Here is a 26509-nt window from a genome sequence, read left to right on the forward strand (position 1 = left end):
TTAATAATCGAGTTGGATTAGCTTATGTTGTTTTCCATTATAGTTCTGAACTGGAATACAAGCTATTTAGAATTCCCAATGAATGCAATGTTTTCCAAGCCGAACTACTGTGCATTAGTGAGTCAATTAAATGGATATCTAACAACGGTTCACTAAGTGCTAAATTTCTTATTCGCACTGATTCGCTTTCATACTTATATTCTCTTAAGAATATCTTCTCATGTAATAAATTAATTGTCTCTTCTCATGCCCTTCTTAAAGACCTTAATAATAAAGGTGTTGATGTTATCTTTTCTCATGTACGTGGCCACACTGGCAATCTAGGAAATGAAAGGGCTGGTTGATTGGAAAAACAAGCTACACATCTTCAAGTAATTACTCCAATGATACTTCCTAAGTCATTTTACAAGAACAAAAGTAGGGATGATACAATACTCGAGTGGAATGAACTATACAGGAATTCTACTACTGCCTCTTTGACTAAACTATATTTTCCTTCCTTTCCTCACAGATTGAATAATAAACACTTTTTATGCAATTTTGAAGTTACTCAATTTCTAACTGGACATGGCAAATTCAATTCATATCTGAAGAGATTTAGATTATCTAGTACAGACTTGTGTTCATGCAGTTTCGGGGGAGTGCAAAAAGTCGAGCATTTGTTGTTCTATTGTTCAAAGTTCAAGGAAGGATGAAAAGAACTCATTTCTAGGTTAAACTCTGTGAATATTACATTCCCTCCCCCTCTTCACGTATTTGTCCAACATAAAATGGCTTTCTCTTTCTACTGTAAATTTATTTCTTATGTGTCATCTGTGAATTTGTAAGTTTATTTTACTTTGTGTTGTCTTGTTGTATTTGTTTGTTTTTTTACTTATCTCTGTGAGTCTTGTGTGGTGCACAAGGAATTTAAAATTTTCAATTAAAAAAAGTAGAAATTTGAAAGAAAGTAAAACGTAGATGAGAAACTGTAGTTAGATCCAATAGCAAATTGATAAATCAACGATGAAAAGTGCAGTTCAGTCAAAAAGAAAGAAAGAAAGAAAAATCAGTAAAGAAAAACTTTTCCTAAACCATAAAAATATGAAATATAGAACCATAGAAATATAAACCATAGAAAATCCTAAACTCTATAAATTTTCTAACATGAACTGTTCTTTTTGTTATTTTTAACCCAAAGGACGTTTACCCAGAAAGACTATTAATTCTGAAATGAAGTCTGAATCACTTTCCAAATTTTTGCCACCAAATATTAGAGCCTTGTATTATATTTAAAGAAATTAAATAGTGAAGAATCTGCATAAATGTACGTATGTTTCTCGCATTGTGATAAAACAACAGTACCTAAAGCCATCAAATTTTGAATAACGTACGTCTCCACCCGGATATGGGCATCTGGAAGTCCAAATTTGGAATTTGTTTTATTACCTATTTCATATTTTGTAAAGCATTTATGAGTTTCTTACTAAGAAACTCGGTGATTTCAAAGCGAGCAATGGCGGCACTGTACGGGAAAAAAAAGATCATTTTTATCTCCAGCGCGCACTACTATGTATCGGAAAATCTAAAGATATACGCTTTTTAAATTATTTTGCGATATTGCTGTTGAATTGAATTTTACGGTTTAAGTGGGAAGAAGGTGATATTTAATAAATAAAGGTAAGACACAAAATGTTAAATAAAAGCCTCTTTGAGCGGAATATAAAATCTGAAATCTTTCAGATTTTTTTAAAATTTAATCTTTTTTGAATTTAGATCTTGAACTAAAAAAGTTAATATTTTAATTAAACCACAAAAAACCTTTTTTTGCTACTTAATATAAATAATTTGAAGAAATATTTTTGTTTTAAAGGAGCCTTACGTAACTATCTTTTAAAAGCATTAACTTATATTATTTTATCGTCAACATTATAACTCTTCGAAATACTACGTAAATAAAAAACAGAAAAAACTAAAACACTAGCATTCTGTAAGATAACTTCACGTCAAATAGGTTTAGGTATCACCGAAATGATCATAATCACGGTGATCTTAATGAATGCTTCTGTTGAACATCAATAAAACTAATCTTCCAAAAGTTTTGAATAAAAACGGTTTGATGTTTCTAGAGTTAGGATTTGAAAAACTCAGATGGCCAAAAAGGCGTGAAGATACTATAGTTTTACATACGACTTTACATATAAAATATCGCAAACAATTTCACACAATTTTATTTTAGGTTTTATTTATATCTTTATACGCCACGAATTTTGGATACTTTTCAGTTCGTGGGATTTGAGGTTTCGAATGCTTCACCTCTAGTTGAAAAAAGTCAAGAAAATAATGCGAGTCAGAACAAATCTATATTATAAATTCCATTTCATATATAGCATTCATTGTGCAGCATATAATAAATCCCATCATGAACCATATACAACTCTACTAATTGGTTATCGTGTAATCTTTGGTACGAATATTTGATCTCTAGAGTCATATACCCCTAGGAGAGTGAGATCAAATTTTCCCAGTATATTATATCAGAAATATCAACCTTTCATTCTATCTCATTCCTATAATGCATAAACATCCTTTTCGTTGAGAATCTGGTAATAACAAAACCATTCACATTAAAACGATCCATTAAGCAACATTTCACGTTCACCTTTCTTCATTCACATTTAAAATCCTATCCATTAAATTTTACATCCATTATATGGATTTTAATCTATCTTATACGTTCTATGTTGCTGAGCTTCTGGGATGTATAATAGAGTCGAAGTATTCACGTCAGTATTTCATGGAATTTATTCTTTAAGATACTTGATCTCATGCTAAAGCAAAATGGCAGAAATGATTATTTATAATCAGTTTTTGCAAAAAATATATAATTCCAGATTTAAAAACTCTACTGACTGATTTTTGTGTGCTCTTTGCTACGTAATCACCCATTCCCTACTACTGCAGAAACTTCAAACAGTATAATTGATTTGGCTGTGGTTAATATTTATATTTAGAATTAGAAAAGCTATCTTTAGATTTGCGTAGATTTTGAATAAGAATCTGTGTATTTGGAGATCAATCAAGCATTGGTCCCTGTTAAACGTAAACCTATATTTAATCACCGCTGAAATCGCTAGAGTTCTATCCAAAATCTAACCCAATCTAAAGCTGGTTTCTTGCCTAATTTTAAGTTTTACATTAAGGTATTTCTCTTCCCTTTTAATATATACATGGCCAAGAAGTTTTCTGCTACGAAAATAGCTCTTACACCATAGCTCAAATATCTTTTTATACGATACAGAATAATACTTTGAAATCTATGCTGCTACTTTCCTTTTCTCGTCGTAACTCAATGAGAAACATAAAGTAGCATCAGAAATTTAATGATTCAGAATCATTGAATCTACTAAAGGGCTCCAAAACATAAGTTACTTAATCTATGTAATGTTGAGATACATCATACTGAGATGTATCATCTGATTAAGATACATCAACTGTTATTCAGCATAATTCACCCATTCTCTGTAAAAAAGTTATCCGAACGTTCAACTGCGTGTTCAAGTCCCTGATGACAGTAATTTGATTCTTAGTCATGTGGTCATCTGTTCGTCGCTGACAAATTCTTCCCCACATTACATACACTGCGAAAATTTTTTTTAAAAAAATGGGTTAGTTCTATATCTCCCGTTCTACTGGGCCGAATGACAAAATTCAAATTGCGTTTTTCATGTCTCGAAAGCGCGACTTAGGATATGTATTAGATTTATATATAGTACTGTTCTAACATAGGTATTCTGACACAAAATCGGACTTTTTCTGAAATAACATACCAATTTTTTTTCCATATTTCAATTCGACGACTCAAATTACGCCAAACTACCAAGTTTTGTCAAAATCGCACGAGTAGTTTTTAAAAGAATTAGGTCTCAAAATTTTAGCTCCTCAATGTTAATTGAGTTTGGTATATATTTATTAATCTCTCTTTTTTATTAAATTTATTTGATTCTTCCTTTCACATTTCGAAATTCAGGTTCATTCCAAATAAAATTCATCCAGTTTTTATGATTTATTTTTTAAATCCGTAACTCAATGAATTAAATAATTTAAAATAATTTTTATAACTTTTTCGAAAAACATATTGAATTATAATCTGTAAACTTTTTACCACTATCTTGAAGTACACGTATTTCTAAGCATACCTGCAAAAAATTACAGTTTTTTATTCAGAATTTTCGAAGATATTCGTAAATTTATATATTGTCACGTTTTGAAATTTGGCATATTTGTTGAAAGCGGTAAAACATCAAATGTGGTATAGACACTTTACTAAAATTATTTGAAATTAAGAATGAAGTGACTTTTTTTCAGCTCTTGCACAGTGTAAAAATGTAGGAACGAGGTGCCCTTTTTTTTCGCTTCGGCATATTGGAAGGGAAAGGGAAATTGGTTGTCATATATTAGAAATTTCGCCAAGTGAATTATTCTTGGCCCAAACTGAAAAACTGCACCAATATAAATTTTTTAATTTCTCTGTAAATTTCGCATGAAATTTTACAAAATTTAATATATAGGCATAATTTGAGTCGTAGAATAGAAATATGGAAAAAAATTAGTGTGTTATTTCAGAAGAAGTCCAATTTCGTGTCAAAATAACTATGTTAGAATAGAGCTACATCCTAAGTCGTGCTTCCGAGACATGAAAAACGCTGCTTGAATTTTGTCAATCGGCCGAGTAGAACGGAAGATATAGAGCGGTCCCCCTCTTTTTTTTCCGCAGTGTACATTATTTGTGGTTTAATTTCTGAAACTGTTTGGATCATTTTAAAGCTTCAGCTCGGTGTCTTCTGTTATAGATGTATTTATGTATTTTAATCTGTGTTTTTGAATTTAATATAATATAAAATTAACAAAACACAATATTTTAAGAAGCCATTAAATTAGAGAGGGACGAATCATTGATTTTCTTGAATCTCAAATGCATTTAAGGAATCTAATTCCTAAAATGCTTCCGAAACTTTATATAATAATAATATTACTAGTACTTAATAGAACTTTCACTTAAATGTTTTTAATTACAACAAAACCTCAAATTTGCGTGTAATAAATAAAATTTTAAGATTATCAATATTTTAAAAACATACCTGTATTCATCAAGGAAATAAGAATGAATTTAGTAAAAGAACTACACAGAAAGCATGCGAAAATTTGAGTTTTTGAATCTCATATCATTTTCTAGAATTGCGGCATTCATAGATTCGAATCATTATATTAAATTAATTTAAATGTATGTGAATGATACATAGTCTGACCTGGAATTTAATTGGAAAAGAATCAGATTATTAGTTTGTTTTATGGATATAAACAGTAAATTCTTTTCGTAATTTTTAGCTCAGTAAAAATAAAGCCAAGACAGTATGCTTAATCTTAATTAGAGCTTGCATAATTGAAACTTCAGTGCCACCGTTTTATTTTAATTGAGACATAAACGGGTTTTGTGTTTAGGAATATAGAAAATAACTCAATTGTTTGATTTAGTGAGAGAAAAAGAGTTTTTGATTTTCTTTTATGAAAATATGAATGAAATTTTGTTTGCTTCACTGAAAAGCACTACAGATTTATTTCAAAAGAAAATACACAAGCATCGACTAAAACCAGTATTTAATGGGAAGTTCAGTCACTTCCGTACTTCTACGGGAGTGACTGAGCTAAGCACCTCAGAAGTTCTCAGTACAGCATGTTCTGCCTTCAGCCACGTCATTGTTTTAAGCCTACCTTATTACGTACAGCCGTAGGCTTACGTGCCTGGTAGTTTTGCCGCTGGGGTTTAATTACGGGCCAACTTGGTTAGTTATCTTTGCACAGATTCGGCTAATATGTTTTTAGCTAATTATGTCCATCTTTATTTAGAATTAGTTTATTTTCTTTCTTAAATTGTAGAGACATTAGGTATTTTTGAAAGCAGGAGAGATGAAAAATGAACAGTGCCCTCACCGGGATTCGAACCACGAAACTCTCGAATACGCGCCGAGCGTGCTGACCATTACACCACGCAGGCATGCTAAGAAGGCGGGAGAAATACCTTATAAAGTTAAACCCTAAGTGGAGGCTTTTCTGTAAGCCCGAGAGGTGCTGTCTGTTAGTATTTCTTTGAGTGAATAAAAAGGTATTTTCACCCTTCTTTGGACTTATATGTTATAATTGTATGAAGACCAGTGAATATTTGCTAAACACTTCCCTAAAGTTCTACTAGCCAATGACTAAATTAACTAGAACTTTACAGCCAATTAAATTAATATTACCGTACGGAATCAAACATTTTATATTTTATTTTTTATAATGAGTATAAAATTCTTCTACATAGAGAAACTTATAAAAAATTTGTTTTCGTAATTTTTAAAATATTGATACTTAAATTTTAAAAAAAGGAACAACATGAGTATTTGCGTCATTTGAAACATTTGTATAAATAAATATACAGGGTGTTTCATAGATCATGGGACAAACTTGGAGGTGTGGTGGAGCATACTAAAACATGAATTTTTTGTATAGGAATGTAGGGTCTAAAGTGACGGGTTAAGGCAGGAACGCAAAAAAACGACACAAGAGGAAAATGTATTTATGCACAAACTCAACGCAAAGTGCTTCTTTGCAGCCTTCGCCGAGACTCGCAGCAATAATGACTTTGCAGCAATACAGTATTCACAATAAATGTTCAAAAAAGGGACAGTAATAGGAACAAAAAAGGGACAGTAATAGGAACTACAGCTGTGATTGGCTGGCAATGCAGCGGTAGAGGGCGATAGTGAGCCGGACAAACCACGATCCGATGCATCAGAGGATCATTCGCAACTTTGATGTCGAACGTGATGGGTGAGTTTACGCACAGGAAAAAGGCTGACATGCATCTCATGTATGGTGCTGCTAATGGGAACGGCAGAGCAGCGCTACGGTTGCACCAGGAATGGTTTCGGAAGCACACAATGTTCGAGAGGTTGCATCGGTCTCTGTGTGAATGAAGCCAACTCTGACACTAGGAGTGGAAGAAGTGCACGGCAACCTCGCATCGAAGAATCCATCTTGAACATTGTGCATGAATCACCTCAGACAAGTACAAGAGCTATTGTACGTCGTCTGCAGCTGAGTCATTCCACCGTTTGGAGAGTATTGCATGAAAATGGTTTGCATCCATACCATTTGCAGAGAGTCCACGCCTTGCAAGAGACAGAGTTCATTTCCGTCGAGGCAACTTTCTTACGAGTTCTCACTCTTCAAGTTCATTTCTATCATTGGTTCTTGCAGCAGTGTGCGTTACAGGCGGATTTCCCATCCGATGTGCTATTCACGGACGAAGCAACTTTATCACAGAACGGCATCTTCGATAGCCACAACATGCACGTGTGGGCAACTCATAATCCACACGGCACACGTCCACATGCATTCCAAACCCGCTTCTCCGTGAATGTGTGGGCGGGTATTGTTAACGACAACCTCATAGGCCCATACCTCTTACCTGCACGTACAAATGGCTTATGTTATCATAAGTTTCTGCAAGAGATGCTACCGGAATTGCTCCAGGATGTACCGGATGTCGTTCGTGATTGCATGTGGTTCCAGCATGATGGTGCACCAGCCCCTAACCACGTGCGGGTCCGCAATTACTTGGACGAGACATTTCCGTGCCTGTGGATTGGCCGTGGTGGACCCGTTCGATGCCCACCCCGTTCACCAGATTCATCCAGCTTGATTTTTTTTATGGGTCCATCTGAAGAGCATCAATCCCTTCTGCGACGTTACCAAGCATGTATTACTGCTGCTGGTAGCAATTTTGAACATTTGTTGTGAATACTGTATTGCTACAAAGAAGCACTTTGTTGATTTTGCACATAAACACATTTTCCCCTCATGTATTTTTTTTTTTTTTTTTTTTGAGTTCCTGCCTTAACCTTCCATTTCAGAGGCTACATTCCTATAAAAAAATGCATGTTTTAGTACACTCCATCACCTCTCCAAGTTTGTACCATGATCTATGAAACACCCTGTATGTCTACGACGAATGGTTTTAAAAATAAAAAAGGAGTGAAGAATTGTGTGAACACAAAGTCTATTGAATCTTGCAGGATTTTTAAAACATCCTACTCATCCAATTAAATGAGTGCTATTTCTATTTTCAGAACATGCCTGTGCTTAGTAAACCTCGAGTGAGACTTTTACAAGACTTCCTAGTACCTCATCTCGACAACCAAACGTTTCCCGATAAGCTATATTGGATTAACAGAGGTAAAGGAATCTTTGGAATTTTCTGGAGACACCAAAGCAGTTCGAAATTCATTGCAGATGACTCTGCCGTTTTTAAGGTGGGTATGAGTATAATTTAATTTAATCATCGCATGGTATACTGCCATAGCGACGTAATAAGTGGAAACTACGAATAATTTTAATTAACTTCTCCTAGAGAATTCCCGTGAAATGCAGAACTTTTTAGCCCAAAAGGGCGTTAGCCTGAATGGGCTATTAGTCTCGAAACAGGATTTGGCGGCGTATCACTTTTCAGATTGTTACCACGAAATATTATCGCCCTCTATTACTTTTAAAGAAATTCAATAATGAAGAATCTGCATGAATGTATGTATGTTTCTCGCACAATGTAAAAACAGTGGTACCTAGGGCCATCCAATTTTGAATAACGTAGTCCTCCATACGAACACGTGCATCTGGAAGCCAGAATTTTGAATTTCGAATTTTATATTTCATATTTTGTAAACCTTTAATTAATTTTTTAGCAAACTCAACAGTTTGTAGCGTTGCGCGCCTCCAACTTGCACGCAACCAAGAGGTGACTGTGAAAACTGGATAAAAAACAGAGTCTTGTTAAGGGTTTAAGTCCCTTTTTATTCAACGTAATAAATTACAAGTGGGTGCTCTTGACGCTCACAAACTGCGCCAACTCGGCGGTCAAATAAAAATAATAAACTGAAAAGAAACTAAAGACAAGACTCTAACTACGAGGCTCTCTAAAAGTAACTAACTCACCGCGTTTTACAATACCGCTGCTAATTCAGCAAACTTGAAGATCACTTTAACGATTAACACTACTTCCAGGCAAGCACACAGGCCGAAACGCGGGGTTCTTCAATTTCTGGCCAACTACCTCGGCGCTCGTGAAGTAAGAATATCACCTCTCGAACTCGTTTCCTTTCTATTTAAATCAGAATACTTCCGCTGATAATTTGAATCCTTGCGCGTTCTACTAAAATTTACATACTCTGGCATTGGCAGTTCCAAGGGAAAGTAAGGCTTGACAGGAAAGATAGTTTAAACTTAAAATAAATGTTAGTTAAAGTAAATATAAACCCTACATTTGCCGCTGCCAGAATTTGGAAAACTTGGAAGCAGGTCCTACAAATGACCTGTTGTAAGTTTCTATAATTCTGAACTAACTGTCGAGAACCTCGTTTACACAAAAAAAAATCTTATGTAACAAATTGTATACTAAAATTCTGTGTATACTTATAACTTTCTCTTCTTACAGCAACTTTTCCTGGACTTCATCAATCAATCTTGGTCTTTTCCTTCCAGCATCTGGAAGGAATAAGTATCAGTATCTTTCTAAATACATTATAATTTACACTTTCTTGACAGAATAAATTTTTGTTTTTAAACGATTCTTTTTCCTTAGTTATTGCTTAATTCACATTCATTCAATTTTTCAAGCATTAATTTAACTTTACCCTGGCTCTCCACCATGTGTGGTGTCAAACGGGAATATTCGTGTTTTAGTCTTACAACACTTCCCCTAACAACCATGATTTGTTAGAATTCAACGACCAAATAGACACACCTTACTCGACATTCTACAACTCAATGAGCTACTTTAACATTCTTAAAAATTCAAGTGTAGGTGGAGAACCCTACAAAACACATTCATTCTAACTTCCCCCTCATTCATCTTTAAACATGCAGGCTTTCGCTCTAAAGCATGACTTTATCTACAATTTAATACTTAAATTTTGACTTCATTGCTTTTGAGCATTTACTTTTAGCATCTAAAATTTTATACTTCTAGACTAAATTCTACTTTTACATAACATTCAAGTATTTACGTACATTTACAAAATTTTAATAGATATAATTTTTACAATTTACCATACAATGAATAAGAGAAAATAAATTTTTACTTTACTCATTCTTCGCCAAGCTGGCGGCACTGAAACTAAAATTCTTATTAATACAAGAATACGAAGTTATTTTTATCTTCGGCCAAATTTTGGCTTTAACATAACAGAATTAGTCTTTCGACCAACAGAAAATGCTTGTTCTTAGCTTTTATACTTAAAGAAAATAATACTTTTGCCTTAGCTAAATAGAGTAAAACAAAACTAAGACTCAACCGAGACATATTGACTTTCGTCAAAACATAGAACTTCGTACTTATACATAACATTTCGGAACAAAAGAGAAAAAAAAAAAAAAAAAAAAAATTATAGAAGGTTTTAACTTATCTTTGAGTTTTCGATGCTTGAAACTCCGTCATTCTTTTTTGGCAATATTGGTCCCAAGTTAGAGGTTTCATGGACGTCAATCTTCTCCTTACTGACCTCCGAGTGTCGCCCACATTAGTTTTTCTTTTGCGTCCTCTACATGCTGGCCTCTTGGCGGAGTAATCGTCTGGTTGTTGGCATTTCCGTTTTTCCCTGGGACGGCTGGTCTTGACGTCCTCCGGTCTGGAGTCCTTCTTGAATTTCTTCTGTTCCTGATATTTTTGTTGCTCCTGTTGCCGTTTCAGTTTCCGGAACGGCGGCCTTGCTGGCACCTGACTCTGTGGCCGTGTGCGCGTTCTCCTTGATGTATAATTTCTCCTGCGATCCGTTGTAGATGGTGTTTTGCTCTTTACCATGGTTTCTTTACGCGGTGCATCTGTATTCTTGTTTTTCTTAAACGCTGGAGTTTGAAAGTTATTTTTTCTTTTTGATACCGACGTCCGGGTTGTAGAAGAGCTAGGTCTCTCTTCAGTTCTCTGCTTCTTGGGTGGTGGAATAGTTGTTGTTATTTCTGGACCTTCTACTTCGTTCAGACTTGAGTCCTGCAAGAAACTTTTAAGGATTTCAAAATCATTTGGATTATAGTATTTTTTCACCTGGTCGGGACTTGCTTTACAGACCTCCCCTCTCTCGTTCTTAAGATATAATACTACTCCTTTGATTTCCTGAATTACATAGGGACCTTCAAATTTTGGAGCTAGCTTTGCCGTAAAATTGTCTGGGGCACTTGATAAAGAAAATTTCCGCTTCAATACTTTATCCCCAACTTTAAAATCTGCTTCACGGCGTTTTCTATCATAATATACTTTCTGCCTATTTCTTGCCGTATCCGAGCTTTTAAGCGCCTGATCAATCAGCTTTTGCACATCTTTTTGTTTAAACTCCTGCTCTATTTGTTGTACAAAGAATAATTTATCTAAAGGCGTAATTAACTTTCTGCCTAAAAATAATTCTGCTGGGGTTTTTCCCGTAGTATCGTGATTTGCCGTTCTTAAAGCATAAGCTAATTCATTTATGTAGCCATCCCAGCGCTTGTGATGTGTGCTCACGTAACTGCGAATTATTTTTACTATGTTTTAATCACTCTTTCTGCTATGTTTGCCTGTGGTCTATACGGAACCATTTTGATATGGCGTATGCCAAGTCCATTGCAAATATTAGTTAAAGGTGTTTTCAAATATTTGACTAATGAATTGTTTTCCGTTATCGCTAATGACTTTTATCGGTGCACCGTATTTTAAAATATATCTGTGTAAGAATGCATCTGCGACTGTTTTGGCTGACGCGCGTTTAAGTGGAACAATTTCTGTCCATTTTGAAAAATGATCTACTATTACTAAAAGAAAACGATTTTTATTTAACTCGCTCTGGGGCAAGGGACCAAGAAGATCTATGCCTAAAATTTCATTCGAAAATGTAGCGCGAATGCTATTTAAGTACCCGGCCGGGCTGTAATTAATATCATTTATTAACTGACATTGATTGCAGGACCTGACATACGCCGTTACTATTTTGTATAATTGCGGGAAATATACCGCCTCGCGTACCCTTTTTAAAGTCTTTCTGACCCCTAAATGGCCCGCTGTTTTCGCGTTGTGTAATTCCTTCAAAATGCTTAATCGAAGCGAGGCTGGGATGACTGGTTTGTACTCAAGATTTTCGTTTGTTGTTTTCGTATAAAATAATAAATTATCTATTATTTCATAGTTTTCTGCTCTATTTCTTATCGCATCGATATCTGTGTGCTCAAAGCTTTCGGGGTCTTTCAAATATGCATAGATATTTCCAAATTCAGGATCAGCTTTCAGTTCAGTAATAATTGTATCTCTAGAATCTAAAATTTTTGAAGCAAACACAGCGAATTTAAGTTCATTTCCTTCATCGTCCAGTTTTATACGAGAAAGGGCGTCAGCTACATTGTTTTCCTTACCCGGTTTATATTTTATTGTGATATTATATTCTTGGAGTTTTAAAGCCCATCTTATTAACCTGGGCGTTAGGTTTTTCCCCGAGTAAAGTCTACCAACAGCCGCATGATCCGAAAAGACTGTTACTGGCGCTTTGCCGAAATAAACTCGAAATTTGTGTACATCCATTAATACGGCTAATGTTTCTCTTTCTGTAGCTGTATAATTCCTTTGTGTCTGATTCAACGTTTTACTAAAAAATGCCAGAGGATGGTTATTTTGCATAAGAACCCCATCCACCGCATAGTCTGACGCATCTGCTGCAATTTCCAGGTTTTCGTCCCCCTCCGGGAATTTTAAAACAGGGGCATTAATGAGCGCTTCTTTTAATTTTTCAAATGCTGTGTTTGCTTCCGCTGTCCACGTAAATTTACCCTTTTTCTTTTGATTACTAAGAGTGGTTCAACAATATTAGCGAAATCTTTTATGAAAGATCGATAGTAAGAACATAACCCAAGGAAAGAAAAAAGTTTCTTGGCGGTGTTGGGCGGTGGGAAATTCTTGATAGCTTTTATTTTTGAATCTTGCGTTTCTATACCCTTTTGCGAAATTTTATAACCGAGATATTTAAGTTCTTTAGTTGCGAACTTGCATTTTGAGGCGTTAATTGTAAGACCGGCCTCTTTTAATAATTTAAAATCTTGTTCTAGATCATTAATGTGTTGTTCCAACGTACTACTCGTTATAATTATATCATCTAGATAAATTAAAGTTGATTTTCCTAGGACAGGCTTTAGAACAATCTCCATAGCTCTCTGGAATGTTGATGGGGCCCCACACAACCCAAAGGGCATGCGTAAAAATGCATAAGTGCCCGATTTTGTTATAACCGCGGTTTTATGTATGTCTTCAGGTCTCATAGCTATTTGATAGTAGCCAGACGTTAAGTCCAAAGTATCTTGTCGATTTGATCTGTCTAATGATCTCGTCTATAACCGGCAAAGGGTAAACTGGAAATTTAGTGATACTATTTAGTTTTCTGTAATCAATAGCAAACCTCCAAGCCCTTTTATCCGAAGGAGGAAACTCGTTCTTTTTCCTACATAGTACGACTGGACTCGCGTACTCACTATTTATGGGCGTTATTATTTTATTCTTTAACATCTCCTGAATATGTTCTTCGATGATTACGTCTTTTTGTTTGTCGTACCGATAAGGTTTAGTCCTACAAGGTTTTTCGGCATTTAATTGAATCTTGTTCGTGACTATTTGACAATTTCCTGGTTTTTCTGAAAACAAATTAGAAAAATTACTCACCACTTGTTGTATTGCTTGCCTTTCATGGTCATACAGATGGCTAAGGTCCACTTGCGGTGTCTCCACAGGTTCCACCACCCTCTGGTCCATCTCCAACACCACGGAACTGTCTTGAAAATTTAATTTGGCCCTCGCGGCCCTTAAAAACTCCATACCTAAAATAAGAGAATTTTGCAGATTTTTCAATACAAAAATTAATACTTTGAGGCTTTCCTCTTTTACCTGTAAGTTTAATGATAATTTCCCGATGCAGTGACATGTTTTTCTTTGCGCCGCTATAATTTCCGTATTTTTTGTTTTAAATAATCGTACCCTATAAAAATTCTTTTTGAAGAAATTTTCACTCATAAAATTTCCTTCTGCTCCTGTATCGATGAGGACTTCTACTGGTACATCTCCAACCAGGACTTGTATAATTGGTAGCTGTGAGTTTTTTACGATGACCGTATTTAAATGTCTATATGAGGGTTTTTTTAAAACTTCCGGTGTCTGGACCCTCACTTTCACAGACCCCTCTACTCGTTTAAAGCTTTCCTTTCAACTTCTGCCTTCTGGGTACGCGGACGTTTGTTTTCAAATTCGAATTTTCTTTTTGGGCCTTGACCTTCGAGTTTCGATGAGTTAGCTTGATAGCTCTTTCCCCCATAAGAGCGATTTCCATTTCTGATTTCCTCATTTGAAGATTTCCTTCGGGTACTTTGAAAATACGTTGCCCCTCTGGCTTTTTCCGCTATTCTGCGATTTTGAAACTTCATCGCCAATTCGAAGAGCTCCTGCAATGTGCTTGGGTTTCTAATTTCAAAGTAGTCTTGAACAGCGGGTAACAATCTTGGTAAGATTATTTCAATAATCTCCGGATCGGGTTTCTTACCATACAGCATATCCGTCAGCTTAATTTTTCGTAGAATAAAGTCCGTCAATTCTGCTATATCCCGTTGATAGAAACTATATAGTTCGGCTTCCAGCCGTGCGCGATCTTTCACTATGGGGAAGGCCTTTACTAACGATTTTTTGAAATTTTCAAATGTATATGTCTGGTTTCCAAATTCCCCTAATAAAAATTTGCCTATATTTTTCCACCATAGCGCGGCCTGTCCTCTTAGTGCGGATGTGGCGATGGCAACTTTTTGTCTTTCAGGAACAGGGTAGAGCTGAAAGTGGTTTTCTAGACCTTCTAGAAATACCGCCACCGAATGTTTTCCGTCGAAATGGACGTTTGGCTTGATTGACGCTCTCAAAGTCTGGACCAGGTATCCAAATCCTTCCAATTGGCTTGTCATTTCTTGGTGTTGTCCAGCGGCTTCCATCCAATTTTCGGCCATTTCAGTTCGATAAGTGTTCGGGCGCCAATGTAGCGTTGCGCGCCTCCAACTTGCACGCAACCAAGAGGTGACTGTGAAAACTGGATAAAAAACAGAGTCTTGTTAAGGGTTTAAGTCCCTTTTTATTCAACGTAATAAATTACAAGTGGGTGCTCTTGACGCTCACAAACTGCGCCAACTCGGCGGTCAAATAAAAATAATAAACTGAAAAGAAACTAAAGACAAGACTCTAACTACGAGGCTCTCTAAAAGTAACTAACTCACCGCGTTTTACAATACCGCTGCTAATTCAGCAAACTTGAAGATCACTTTAACGATTAACACTACTTCCAGGCAAGCACACAGGCCGAAACGCGGGGTTCTTCAATTTCTGGCCAACTACCTCTGCGCTCGTGAAGTAAGAATATCACCTCTCGAACTCGTTTCCTTTCTATTTAAATCAGAATACTTCCGCTGATAATTTGAATCCTTGCGCGTTCTACTAAAATTTACATACTCTGGCATTGGCAGTTCCAGGGGAAAGTAAGGCTTGACAGGAAAGATAGTTTAAACTTAAAATAAATGTTAGTTAAAATAAATATAAACCCTACAAGTTTGAAAGCAAGTAGTGTGCTGTATGGATTAAAACATTGTTACCTCCAGCGCGCGAGACTGTCTATCGGAAATTTTAAAGATATGTTGTTCGTAAATATTTCGCGATTTTGCTATTCAACTAAAGTTTATGCAGCGTAAGTGCGAAGGACATGATATTTAATTAATAAATTTAACACACATACAAAAACAAATAGAAGTTTTGAAAGCCATCTCATTAAGAAAATTGTACATTGATATGATAAACTAAAAAACACTGAAACAAAAATGCAAAAATTTATGCCAATTTATGCTCAGGAATTTTAAACACATGCTGCTTTTAAAACGTTTGTAATTTTGCTGTTAAATTACTATATATGAGGTAAGTGCGAAGAAAATAATGCTTAATAATGAAAATAAAAAGCCAAAAAGAAATTTGTTAGCAGGAGTGAGTGCAGCAGCAGCCTGGTAAACAGCGAGCTTAGCGAGAACATAGAAAAACCTTTCTAAACTCTTTTGGACGACCGTTAAAAACTGAAATCTTTAAGGTTTTTTTAAAAGTCAATTAAGAAAAAATATTTTTAAATTGTAAGATCTGGGAAAAATAATATGAACTACTTACTAGACGTTAGATTTCGTAATTTTTACAAAACTAATCTAAATTTAATTCAAATTTGTTTCCTATACTACAAACAAAACATAATTTTTTCTTCCGTGTAAAATTTAGCATCTAAGAAATAAATTACATCTAGATTTGAAAAACTCAAATAAAGTAAATTAATATACATAATAGGCATCTTCAGCTAACGCTGTCGTTATTACTCAGAACACGTACAAAAATGAAGAAACAATGCTGCGTATTGCAGTTTCTTTATACAAATGACAGTGTTATACTTAAATATTTCGTAATTGCTTCATTTATTATAGGTACGGAAAATTCGAATCCTGCGTTTCGAGGATTCATGAGTCTTAAAAAAAGGTTTATGAATAATTTATTTTTGTAAATCTTGAAAGAGATTTCAGATTCAAAAACTCTACAATTCGCATTTTTCTCGCCATTCGGAGCTTTTGAATTCACTTTTAACTCTAAGCTTTCAAATTATTAGATTAATTGGTGTCCAGTAGAAACGTTCATTAAGCTCTTAAGAAGGAATGCTACTCTTGCATTTTTTAGTGACCCGAATCACCAATATCATGTCACGAAAGCACTGAGATCTGCACTCCTAGGTTTTAGAACAGAATTTAGTTATTTGATGTTTGTCTAGTTAACGCTTAAAATAATCCTCTCTATTTTACATTTGTTTTAATTAAAAAAATTCTAGGAAAATATAAGATATTCGGACTGTTATTTAAATGACTTTTTTCAAATCATACGGAAGGAATAAAACTTAATAATCAAAGAAATAATTGCGTATTTTCATTTACTAAATTAATTTTATACCTTTTTACTTTAAGTATTGTAATCACGAAAAATTTTAGGTATCATACTTCAACGAAAATATCCATTTTGACCGCTATCGAATGCAATTTAACGATTTTTTTTGCATGACATTTATATGCAAGGGCGGAATAAAAGACTCTTTTTCTCCAAACGGGTTATAAAACTGATTTAAAACGAATTCAGAACAGATTTTTTTCGTGACGTCTGTACGTACGTATTTACGTATATCTCGCATAACTCAAAACCGAGTAGCCTCAGAACGTTGAAATTTTCTATATATGACAGCTATAGCATGTAGTTGTGCACCTCCCTTGTTGGTTGAAATCTGCTGGACCAAAATTATATAAATATATCCTTCTCTCTCTATATATATGAAATGTATTTTCTCATACATTATTTGTGTTGTGCAGCCGAGGCAACAGGAATAAGACAAATTTTTGAATATAAAGTGATACGTTTATTTTAGTATCCATCTCACAAGCGTTCCTCCTGTTCCTCTAGGAGCAGCCTTATTTATAGATATGTGTGCGTCATGGTGCTCATCCTATCAGCGATATTAATTGAAATCACGAGGTAACGCTACCTTCTCATCAGGAGTGTTATTAAGGACTTTATGTAATATGACAGATTTATGAGTTTGGCGATTTGGCGGGCGCCAACAAGTTAATATAATTTATAATAAAGAAAGGATTTCGCCAAAATTTAGGAACAGGGATGCAATTTGGGTAGAGAATCGCCAACATATTGTTACGAAATGTACAGGCGCGGTAAGATGGCTTCCCCGCAAAGCAGTTTTAGGGTTGCCATAAAATGGCACGGGAAAGTAGAGTTGCCACATTTGGTGATAAATCGCCCATTTGGTGACAAAATAGGCGATATACCATGGACGGATCGAGAACCATCTGGAACGAATTCTTACCGGTTTAGCCCAGAATGTTCCCGAACACAAGCCGAAAGCTATATAAACCCTGCTGGTCCGCAGCCAGTTAGTGTGCGTCTGCCTCGTCTAAAGTGCGAGTTAGTTAGTATCGAGTTGGTGTCTCGTCTAACGAGTCAATCCCTGCAGAGTCGATCGAGTTGACAGCCGGGCAGCGAGTGCCGAGTGGGTCATCGAGTGCACCAAAGGAGTCTCTTAGTGTATCACGGTTAGTGCATCGTCGAGAGAGCGTGTTGAGCTCTGGGAACGACTGAAACGAAGAATCGGGAGCGGTGCTCGTGTGTCGTCGAGTGCATCGCGAGTTGTAGCGTGAAGAGTCTCGAGAGTACGTGGAGTTCCGAGAACGACCAAGCAGAGTCGGGAGCTGTACTCCGGAAAACAGAGTCGGGTGCTTTGCAGGAAGCTGTCTCCACCGTGATAGCCTGATAACCTGAAGGCTGTGCCGCTGATCGTGTCAGCGTGTTTATATTAGTTCATCAACGACTCTTTTGGAGCTGTCCTGACAATACTCGCCAATAAAGTGTGTTTCGATACTTCATCAAGTGTCGCCGTTATTCACTCCAAATCCACACGGACCCCGTAACGTAACAACGTAACAACTGGTGTCAGAAGAATAAAAAAAACGCTACAATATTATTAAGCAATATGATTAGAATTTAATTTAATCAATTGATTTAAAAATATCATTACAGATTATCCCCCCCCCATTTGAATAGGCTTGGAGTCGCGGCCTTCTACCCAAGACAGACCAGATAGTGAGAGTAAAATATTTAACTGTTAAGCGAGTAGGAAAACTGATTGGATTTATTTCAAGGCACACAAAATTTTTACATAAAATATGACATAAAATATTTGAAAATATAATCAATACAGTATATAAAATATAATAAATGATTAATGAAATTATAATATAGTAACTAGGTGAAGAAAAAAAATAAAGCACTAATAAAATATTGCTGGTTAGCTACGCGGCAATAAGAAATAGTAACATAACTGAAATTGTAAGTTTATATCTTAGGGCATGCCACTCACAGTTTGTGTATGAGTCCGTAAAATCATTAGAGTTGTTATTCAGGCTCATCTTCAGTCTTTTATTGGTCTTTGGAGACCTCCGGATCATTTAATTAGCGCTAGAAATATTGATTGATATTGGCACTGGAAACATTTGAGTTTTTATGTCAGGATACTAGAGCTCTTATACTCTTGTTGAAAATACACATTTTGCTCGATTTTTAACATATTTTGTCATTCGCTTTTTATCTTATTAATGATAACAAAACAAAATTTAATTTCTGACATCCATACCAGTTTTTTGTACAGGATGCTGCAGAAACATAAAAAGAAACTCAGAAATTTCAACAATTGAAATTTAAGTTTTTCAATTGTTGCTACAATTTACAGCACATACATATGAAAACACGATCTCAAGGAAATATGAGGGTATAGTACTCTACTTGTAGTATATCCTCAATCGAGTGTTTTCCACGCGGGGAAGTGCATTCAACCTGAAACTCAAGTTTAAAGGAGCTGCAGTAAAGAAAAAGGGGCAGACAAAGCTTCTCAAATACTGAGAGATAAGTCAACTGTTAAGAGGGACGACAGGATAAAAACTAAAAGAAGGGGTTTTTTTTAATTGAAAATTTTAAATCCTTGTGCACCAAGTATTACACAAGGCTTACTTACAGAGGTAAGTAAAAAAAAATACAATAACACAACACAAAATAAAATAAACTTACAAATTCACAGATGATACGTAAGAGATAAATTTACAGAAAAAAGAGAAAGCCATTTTATGTTGGACAAAAACATGAAGAGGGGGAGGAAATGTAATATTCACAGAGTTTAACTTAGAAATGAGTTCCTTTCGTTCTTCCTTGAGCTTTGAACAATAGAACAACAAATGTTCGACATTTTGCACTCTCCCGAAACTGCATGAACACAAGTCTATACTAGATAATCTAAATCTCTTCAGATATGAATTGAATTTACCATGTCCAGTTAGAAATTGAGTAACTTCAAAATTGCAGAAAAAGTGTTTATTATTCAGTCTGTGAGGAATGGAAGGAAAATATAGTTTAGTCAAAGAGGCAGTAGTAGAATTCCTGTATAGTTCATTCCACTCGAGTATTGTATCATCCCTACTTTTGTTCTTGTAAAATGACTTAGGAAGTATCATTGGAGTAATTACTTGAAGATGTGTAGCTTGTTTTGCCAACCAATCAGCCCGTTCATTTCCTAGATTGCCAATGTGGCCACGTACATGAGAAAAGATAACATCAACACCTTTATTATTAAGGTCTTTAAGAAGAGCATGGGAAGTCACGTAATTTATTATATGAGAAGATATTCTAAGAGAAAATAAGGATGAAAGAGAATCAGTGCGAATAAGAAATTTAGAACTTAGCGAAACGTTGTTAGATATCCACTTAATTGCCTCACTAATGCACAGTAATTCGGCTTGGAAAACACTGCATTCATTGGGAATTCTAAAGAGTTTGTATTCCAGTTCAGAACCATTATGGAAAACGACATAAGCTAATCCAACTCGATTATTAATTTTACTGCCATCTGTATAACACACAACAGGGAAATTATCATCAACAGAATAAAAGAAGGGTTATGGATAGTTTATTGATTTATAAATTTTGATTTATTCATGATGTAATTTAAAGTTCTCGGGTGGATAATAGAACCTTAATTTTGACGCATGTACAATCTCAGTTGGTTTCTTCGTGTCAAAATTTTTCTTGTCGATTTCATAATTAACTTCAGATAATTTATTCACAATCTGATAAGGGTCTGAATAGGGTGAGGTCCATTTTCTAGTATTTGGGTATTGGAATTCTTCGTAAAGGACTAAGTCTCCAGGTTGAAATTTAGATTCTACAAATCTGGTGTCATATCTAGTTTTATTCTTTCGGTGGTATTCTATAGTTCTAAAGCCCTTGCTTACTTTAAGGAAGGGTATGTATTTTAATCAGCTGGAGATTCAAAATGGAGATCACCAAATAGTAAGTATGCTGGGGTGAACTTACCGTATGAGGGGAGTTGTTATATTCGATAGCAACTTGCTCTAGCACTTTAGTCCATGGAAAGTTTTTAGAAGAAGAATTTACTTTACATTTTAGTCGAGTTACTATTGACTGATTTACTCTTTCTACTTTACCATTTGTTTGGGCATGATGAGATGAAGTTAAAAGTTGTTTAACATAATGCTTTTTAAGAAATATTTTGAATCTAGAGGACGTGAAGGCTGCATTTCTGTCACTCAGAATTGTTTCTGGAACTTGTATTTGAAATATTTGTTTTAGGCAATTGGCATAGGTTTCTGAAGTTACACTTTTAGAGGGAAAAGCCCAGACATATCTTGATGCATGGTCAATAACTGTATGTGGAATTATAATAATTAAATCCTCCCACAGTGTCAATAGAGAGACATTCGAAAGGTTTGTCGGTTGGGGGTACGTCTTGCATAAGACCAATTTTTTTCTGTTTTTTCTTTTTATTAAATTGACAAGTAGGACAATGTTTAACAAAATTCCTAATATCTTCGCTAATATGAGGCTAATAATATTGAGGGGTGATTAAGTTAAGCATAATTTGAACTCCCCCGGGTGACCAAATTTTCATGGGTTTTACTCAACAATTTTATTCTTAGGGATTTAGGTACTACGATTTTATAAAAATTCTTTTTCTTTACCATGATATCATTTATCTCTTGGTAATTTTTTACGCAGACATTATCAATTTTTTTGTTGTTGGATTATTTCATTTCTATCAAGTAAATGTACACAATGTTGGAGGTGATGTGAAACAGGATGTCTAGAAAGCATGTCAGCTTCAATATTTGTAGAGCCCTTTTGATATTTTACTTCAAAATTGAATATTCGTTTTTGAGCGATCAACGGAAGAGTCTACCTTTTAAATTTTTAACATTTTTGAGCCAAACGAGGGCCTTATGGTCAGTATGTATAACAAATTTTTGTCCATGATGATAGTAATAGAATTTGTCTAAGGCATCTACTATGGCCAAACATTCTAACTCCGTAATCGTATAATTTTTCTCATAATTTCTTAAAGTTCGGGAATGATACGATACAGGGTAAAGGACATCATTTTCATCTGGTTGTTTCAAAATAGCTCCAACAGCAGTTTGAGAAGCGTCAGCAAAAATATGACATGGCCTACTAGAATCATACAATTGTAAAACAGGCTTCGAAATCAGTATTCTTTTCAATTCGTCGAAAGCTTTTTGACATTGGTCATCCCATTCCCACTTGACATCTGTTTTCAACAGTCTATTTAATGAAGCTCTAATAGTTGCATAATTCGGAATGAATCTATGATCGACATTCACACTTCCCAAAACTCTTTGTAACTCTTTGGTGTTACTGGGGTTTTTAAGTTTCTTAATAACTTCTATATTATGGTTATCGGGAATTATTCTACCATTTTTTATTTCATAGTCAAGAAATGTGATTTGATCTCTGGCGAACACACATTTGTTTCTATTCAATTTAATATGCTCCTCTTTAAACACCTCAAATAAAATTTTTAAATGTTCCTTCACAGAGGAAGAGTAAACGATTATATCATCAAAGTAACTGCAAGCGAAATTAATTTTACTTTTTGTTAATATTCGTCTAATTGTTCTGTTAAAAATTGCAGGAGCAATTTTGAAACCAAAAGGAAGTCTTAACCATTCGAATAAACCAAAATTCGTGCAAAAAGCTAATTTCTCAGTATTTGCAGGGTGAATAGAGATATGCCAGAAACCAGATCTCAAATTAATTGTAGAAAATACTTTTGTTTTACTTAATTTGTCTAACAAAGTGTCAATGCGAGGAAGAGGATTTGCATCCGTTTTAACCAGGGAATTCAATTTTCGATAATCTATACATAATATAATTTTCTTACCTTCCTCACGTTTAAGTACTAAAGTCACGGGTGACGAATATGGGCTACAACTTTCTTTAATTATACCTGCTTGTAATAATTTATCAATTTGGATCTTAATTTCCTCTTCTTCCATAGGAGATGTTCTATAAGGTCTTAATGATACAGGCAAATCAGAAGTTAAATTAATTCGTTGAGGTTCAATATTAATTTTTCCTACATCATACATATTTTTAGAAAACAAGGATGAATAATCATTTAACAATTTTTTTAAGTTATACTCTTTTTTATCGACATTATTAGAAACAGCATTTTTCACATAAATGTTAGACTGAGAAACTGATTCTTTTGGATTTGTAGTCAGATATTTACAGGTTGGAAAATTCCCTACATTATTATCATTATTAACACATGGATAAACATTTGTTATAGCACTTTGAAGTTGGAGGTATAAAGATATAGGTCGGCTGTCAACATGGCAGTCATCATTAAGTACAACAGATCTCTGTTTAATTTTTAAATTAGTACAATCAATATTCTACTCAAGTAATTTGCATTCATTAAGTCCTAAAATTATATAATTCAAATTATTATCAAGAACAAACAAGGTAATTCTGTTACTAATCTGTCCAATTTTCATTTATATGCAACATATTTTGTTGAAGATTATTTGTCCCTTAGTTTGGGTTACTGAAAATGATCTAACTCTTTGTACTTTTAAATGTAATTGTGTAGCTGTTTTAGAAGAAATTATTGATATGGTGGAACCACTGTCTTACAACACACTCTAGACGTTTCTTGTTGGACAAATATCCCGACACCTTTAATACTCAAATACTGTGAGGAATTTCTGGGGTTGGTTCTATTGTAAGGGGTGTAACATTAGGTGTAGCATTAGGTGTATCAGATCTCTCCCCTCTGAAAGGACAAACCTGAAACCAGTGAGAAGCATTTGGGATTCCATTCCAGGTGCAAAGTCTACAGGGACTGGGTGGCAATGGCAATCTATTTTGAGAACTATAATTATGATGGCTTGTAAATCTTGGACTTCTGAACCGATTATAAAAATTACTTGGTCTCTGAAAACGTTGGAAATTGTTGGGTCTAGGAGAACCTTGTTTCACAGTAGTTTTATAGCTGGAAGCTGAAATTCTACCTCTATTAAATCAATTGCCATCTTGAAGACTGTCCCCAATGAGTAACGAATCTGGGAGGGGAACTTGTTGATTTTCGCGAATCTTAATAAGCTTATGGACCTGATTAAGCCAAGAGATGGGGTCAGAGGGTGCGTTGATCGTCATTAAAGATTTTAATTCTATAGGAATGCCATCCGTCAGACCCTCCAAGATCATTTCATGAGTTAGATTTAATTTTTTACCAATATCTATTTTTTTGCGAAAATATTGCGTTATGTCTTGTTTATTACTGTACTTGAAATTGGCAAAATCACCAAACGTAGTTAAAGTGGGGTCGAAAAAAGTTTCCTTTAAAATTTGGACTAATTCCACATATTTAGTAATTTGATGGCAGTTTTTGACATATGCGCTAAGTGCATTACCTCTTAAATATCGAGATGCATTAAGCTTCCACGTTTCATCTTTATCTAAATGAGTTTTGTTAAAGTACTCAAGCCATGACTGTACAACACAAATAATGTATGAGAAAATACATTTCAGAATCCCACCTTCAAAGGGATTATTTAGAAAAGAAGATACCCCAAGGATTATACGGATAAAATGTTACGCACTTTAGATAAATTTGCCGGTGTGCGACTTTTATGTTCTTATATTTTTCTCCAGGCGTTCTCGCTTCAAGAAAATCATCCTTCTGTTACCTGTATGTTGTGGTACTCTGCAGATTTTTTTTTACGTCCAGAGATTCATCCTTCTGCCCCCTGTGATGCGTGATCTGTGTCTACATCGAAAAATCGTCGTTCATCAAATGTGCTCATCAAACTAGGTCAACGGTAAGTTGACCTAGTTTTGAGGCTGTGAATCTTCCTTTACGTCTGCACAGTTCAGTGTTGCTCTCGAGAGCTGTGTGGTGATTCATCGTGTTTTACGGAAATCTAATCAAGAGTGCGCAAATATGTGTATTTTCGCGTCAATTTCATCACTCGTATTCTCGTCACAATAAATCAAACAGAAACAATTAGTAAAAAGATTGGCGTTGCAAATGATATTATTACTATTGAATTATAATTATTGATTTAAAAATTGCGTTTTTATTTTAAAAATTTTAAAAAGTATTGCTTTGATATAAATGTATTTTAAATTTGGTATTTAAAGAATATATTTAGGTTCTAATATTGTTTTGGAAAAATTTAAAGAAAATATTTTGATTTAGTTTTATTTATGAAAGTATTATTAAGAGAATAATGGCTAATGAAAATATCTCTGTCCTACCGACTTTCTGAAATGTATTTTCTCATACATAATTTGTGTTGTGCAGCCGGGGCAAGAGGAATGAGACAAATTTTGGAATATAAAGTGATACAAAGTGTTTATTTTAGTTTCCATCTCACAAGCGTTCCTCCTGTACCTCTAGGAGCAGCCCTATTTATAGATATGTGTGCGTCATGGTGCTCATCCAATCAGCGATATAAAATGAAATCACGAAGTGACGCTATCTTCTGATCAGGAGTGTTCTTAAGGACTATATGTAATATGACAGATTTATGAGTTTGGCGATTTGGCGGGCGCCAACAGGTTAATATAATTTATAATAAAGAAAGGATTTCCCCAAAATTTAGGAACAGGGATGCAATTTAGGTAGAGAATCACCAACATATTATTAAGCAATATGATTAGAATTTAATTTAATCAATTGATTTAAAAATATCATTACATATATATGCCCACTCTATATAATATATATCCACGTATATATACCGACGTAATATATACCCATGTATATAATATACAGGATGGTTATAATTAAAGTTCCACTTTCAAATGGTCATAAAAGAAAAGTACTGGACCAAATGTTGTCAAATTTGGTAATCGTGTAAAGGATGTCATGAGAATGTATTTGCCGCGAGGAAAAAAATATTCAAAAACTCACCACCAGGGAGGAAATGGCGTTGCATGCAATATTGTTAAACGAAATAAGAGTCGGAGTCTATCTTAACTTTTTGCTATACAGATTTAACATGTTGTATACCCTTATAAGGTATTTCTCCCGCCTTCTTAGCGTGCCTTCGTGGTGTAGTGGCTCTGCATGCTGGGCCGGTATTCCAGAGGTCCGCGGTTCGATTCCCGGCGAAGGCGCTGCTAATTTTTCATCTTGCCTGCTTCAAAATAATACCTAATGTCTCTACACCTTTAAGAAACATTGTCCTAAAGAAAATTACCACTTAAAGCCGTTAAAAGCATTAAAAGTCGAGTGCGCCATCCATGTAACGGAGAAACTCGTCCTTGAAAACCTCAAATTAGCGATTAGAAAATGTGAGATAGCAAACCACTCGCAAAAGTGTGCGCATTCCGGAAATCGTTTTCTTACAGATCGCTAATTCGTGATTTTTGAAGCCTGGGTTTGGCCCTAAAACACGAAGAAATCAGTTTAACACTTTTTCATCGTTTCTAAAACTAAACTGTTTTTGG

At 34.9% G+C, this 26509-nt stretch overlaps 1 protein-coding gene across 3 annotated transcripts in view; it reads left to right on the forward strand.

The window, feature by feature from the left end:
• The window catches only part of LOC118205483 (uncharacterized), a 91434-nt gene that overhangs the window by 62256 nt on the left and 2669 nt on the right, over positions 1-26509 (forward strand). For all 3 annotated transcript variants that reach the window (XM_085814716.1, XM_085814715.1, XM_085814714.1), the window contains one exon: positions 8151-8333. In XM_085814716.1, coding sequence (XP_085670842.1) covers positions 8154-8333 — 180 coding nt within the window. In that variant the 5' untranslated portion in view covers positions 8151-8153. The remainder of the gene's footprint in view (positions 1-8150; positions 8334-26509) is intronic.

Source organism: Stegodyphus dumicola, chromosome 4 (genome assembly GCF_044657685.1).
Source record: "Stegodyphus dumicola isolate Sdum_Otavi_A_Nest chromosome 4, ASM4465768v1".
NCBI lineage: Eukaryota > Metazoa > Arthropoda > Arachnida > Araneae > Eresidae > Stegodyphus > Stegodyphus dumicola.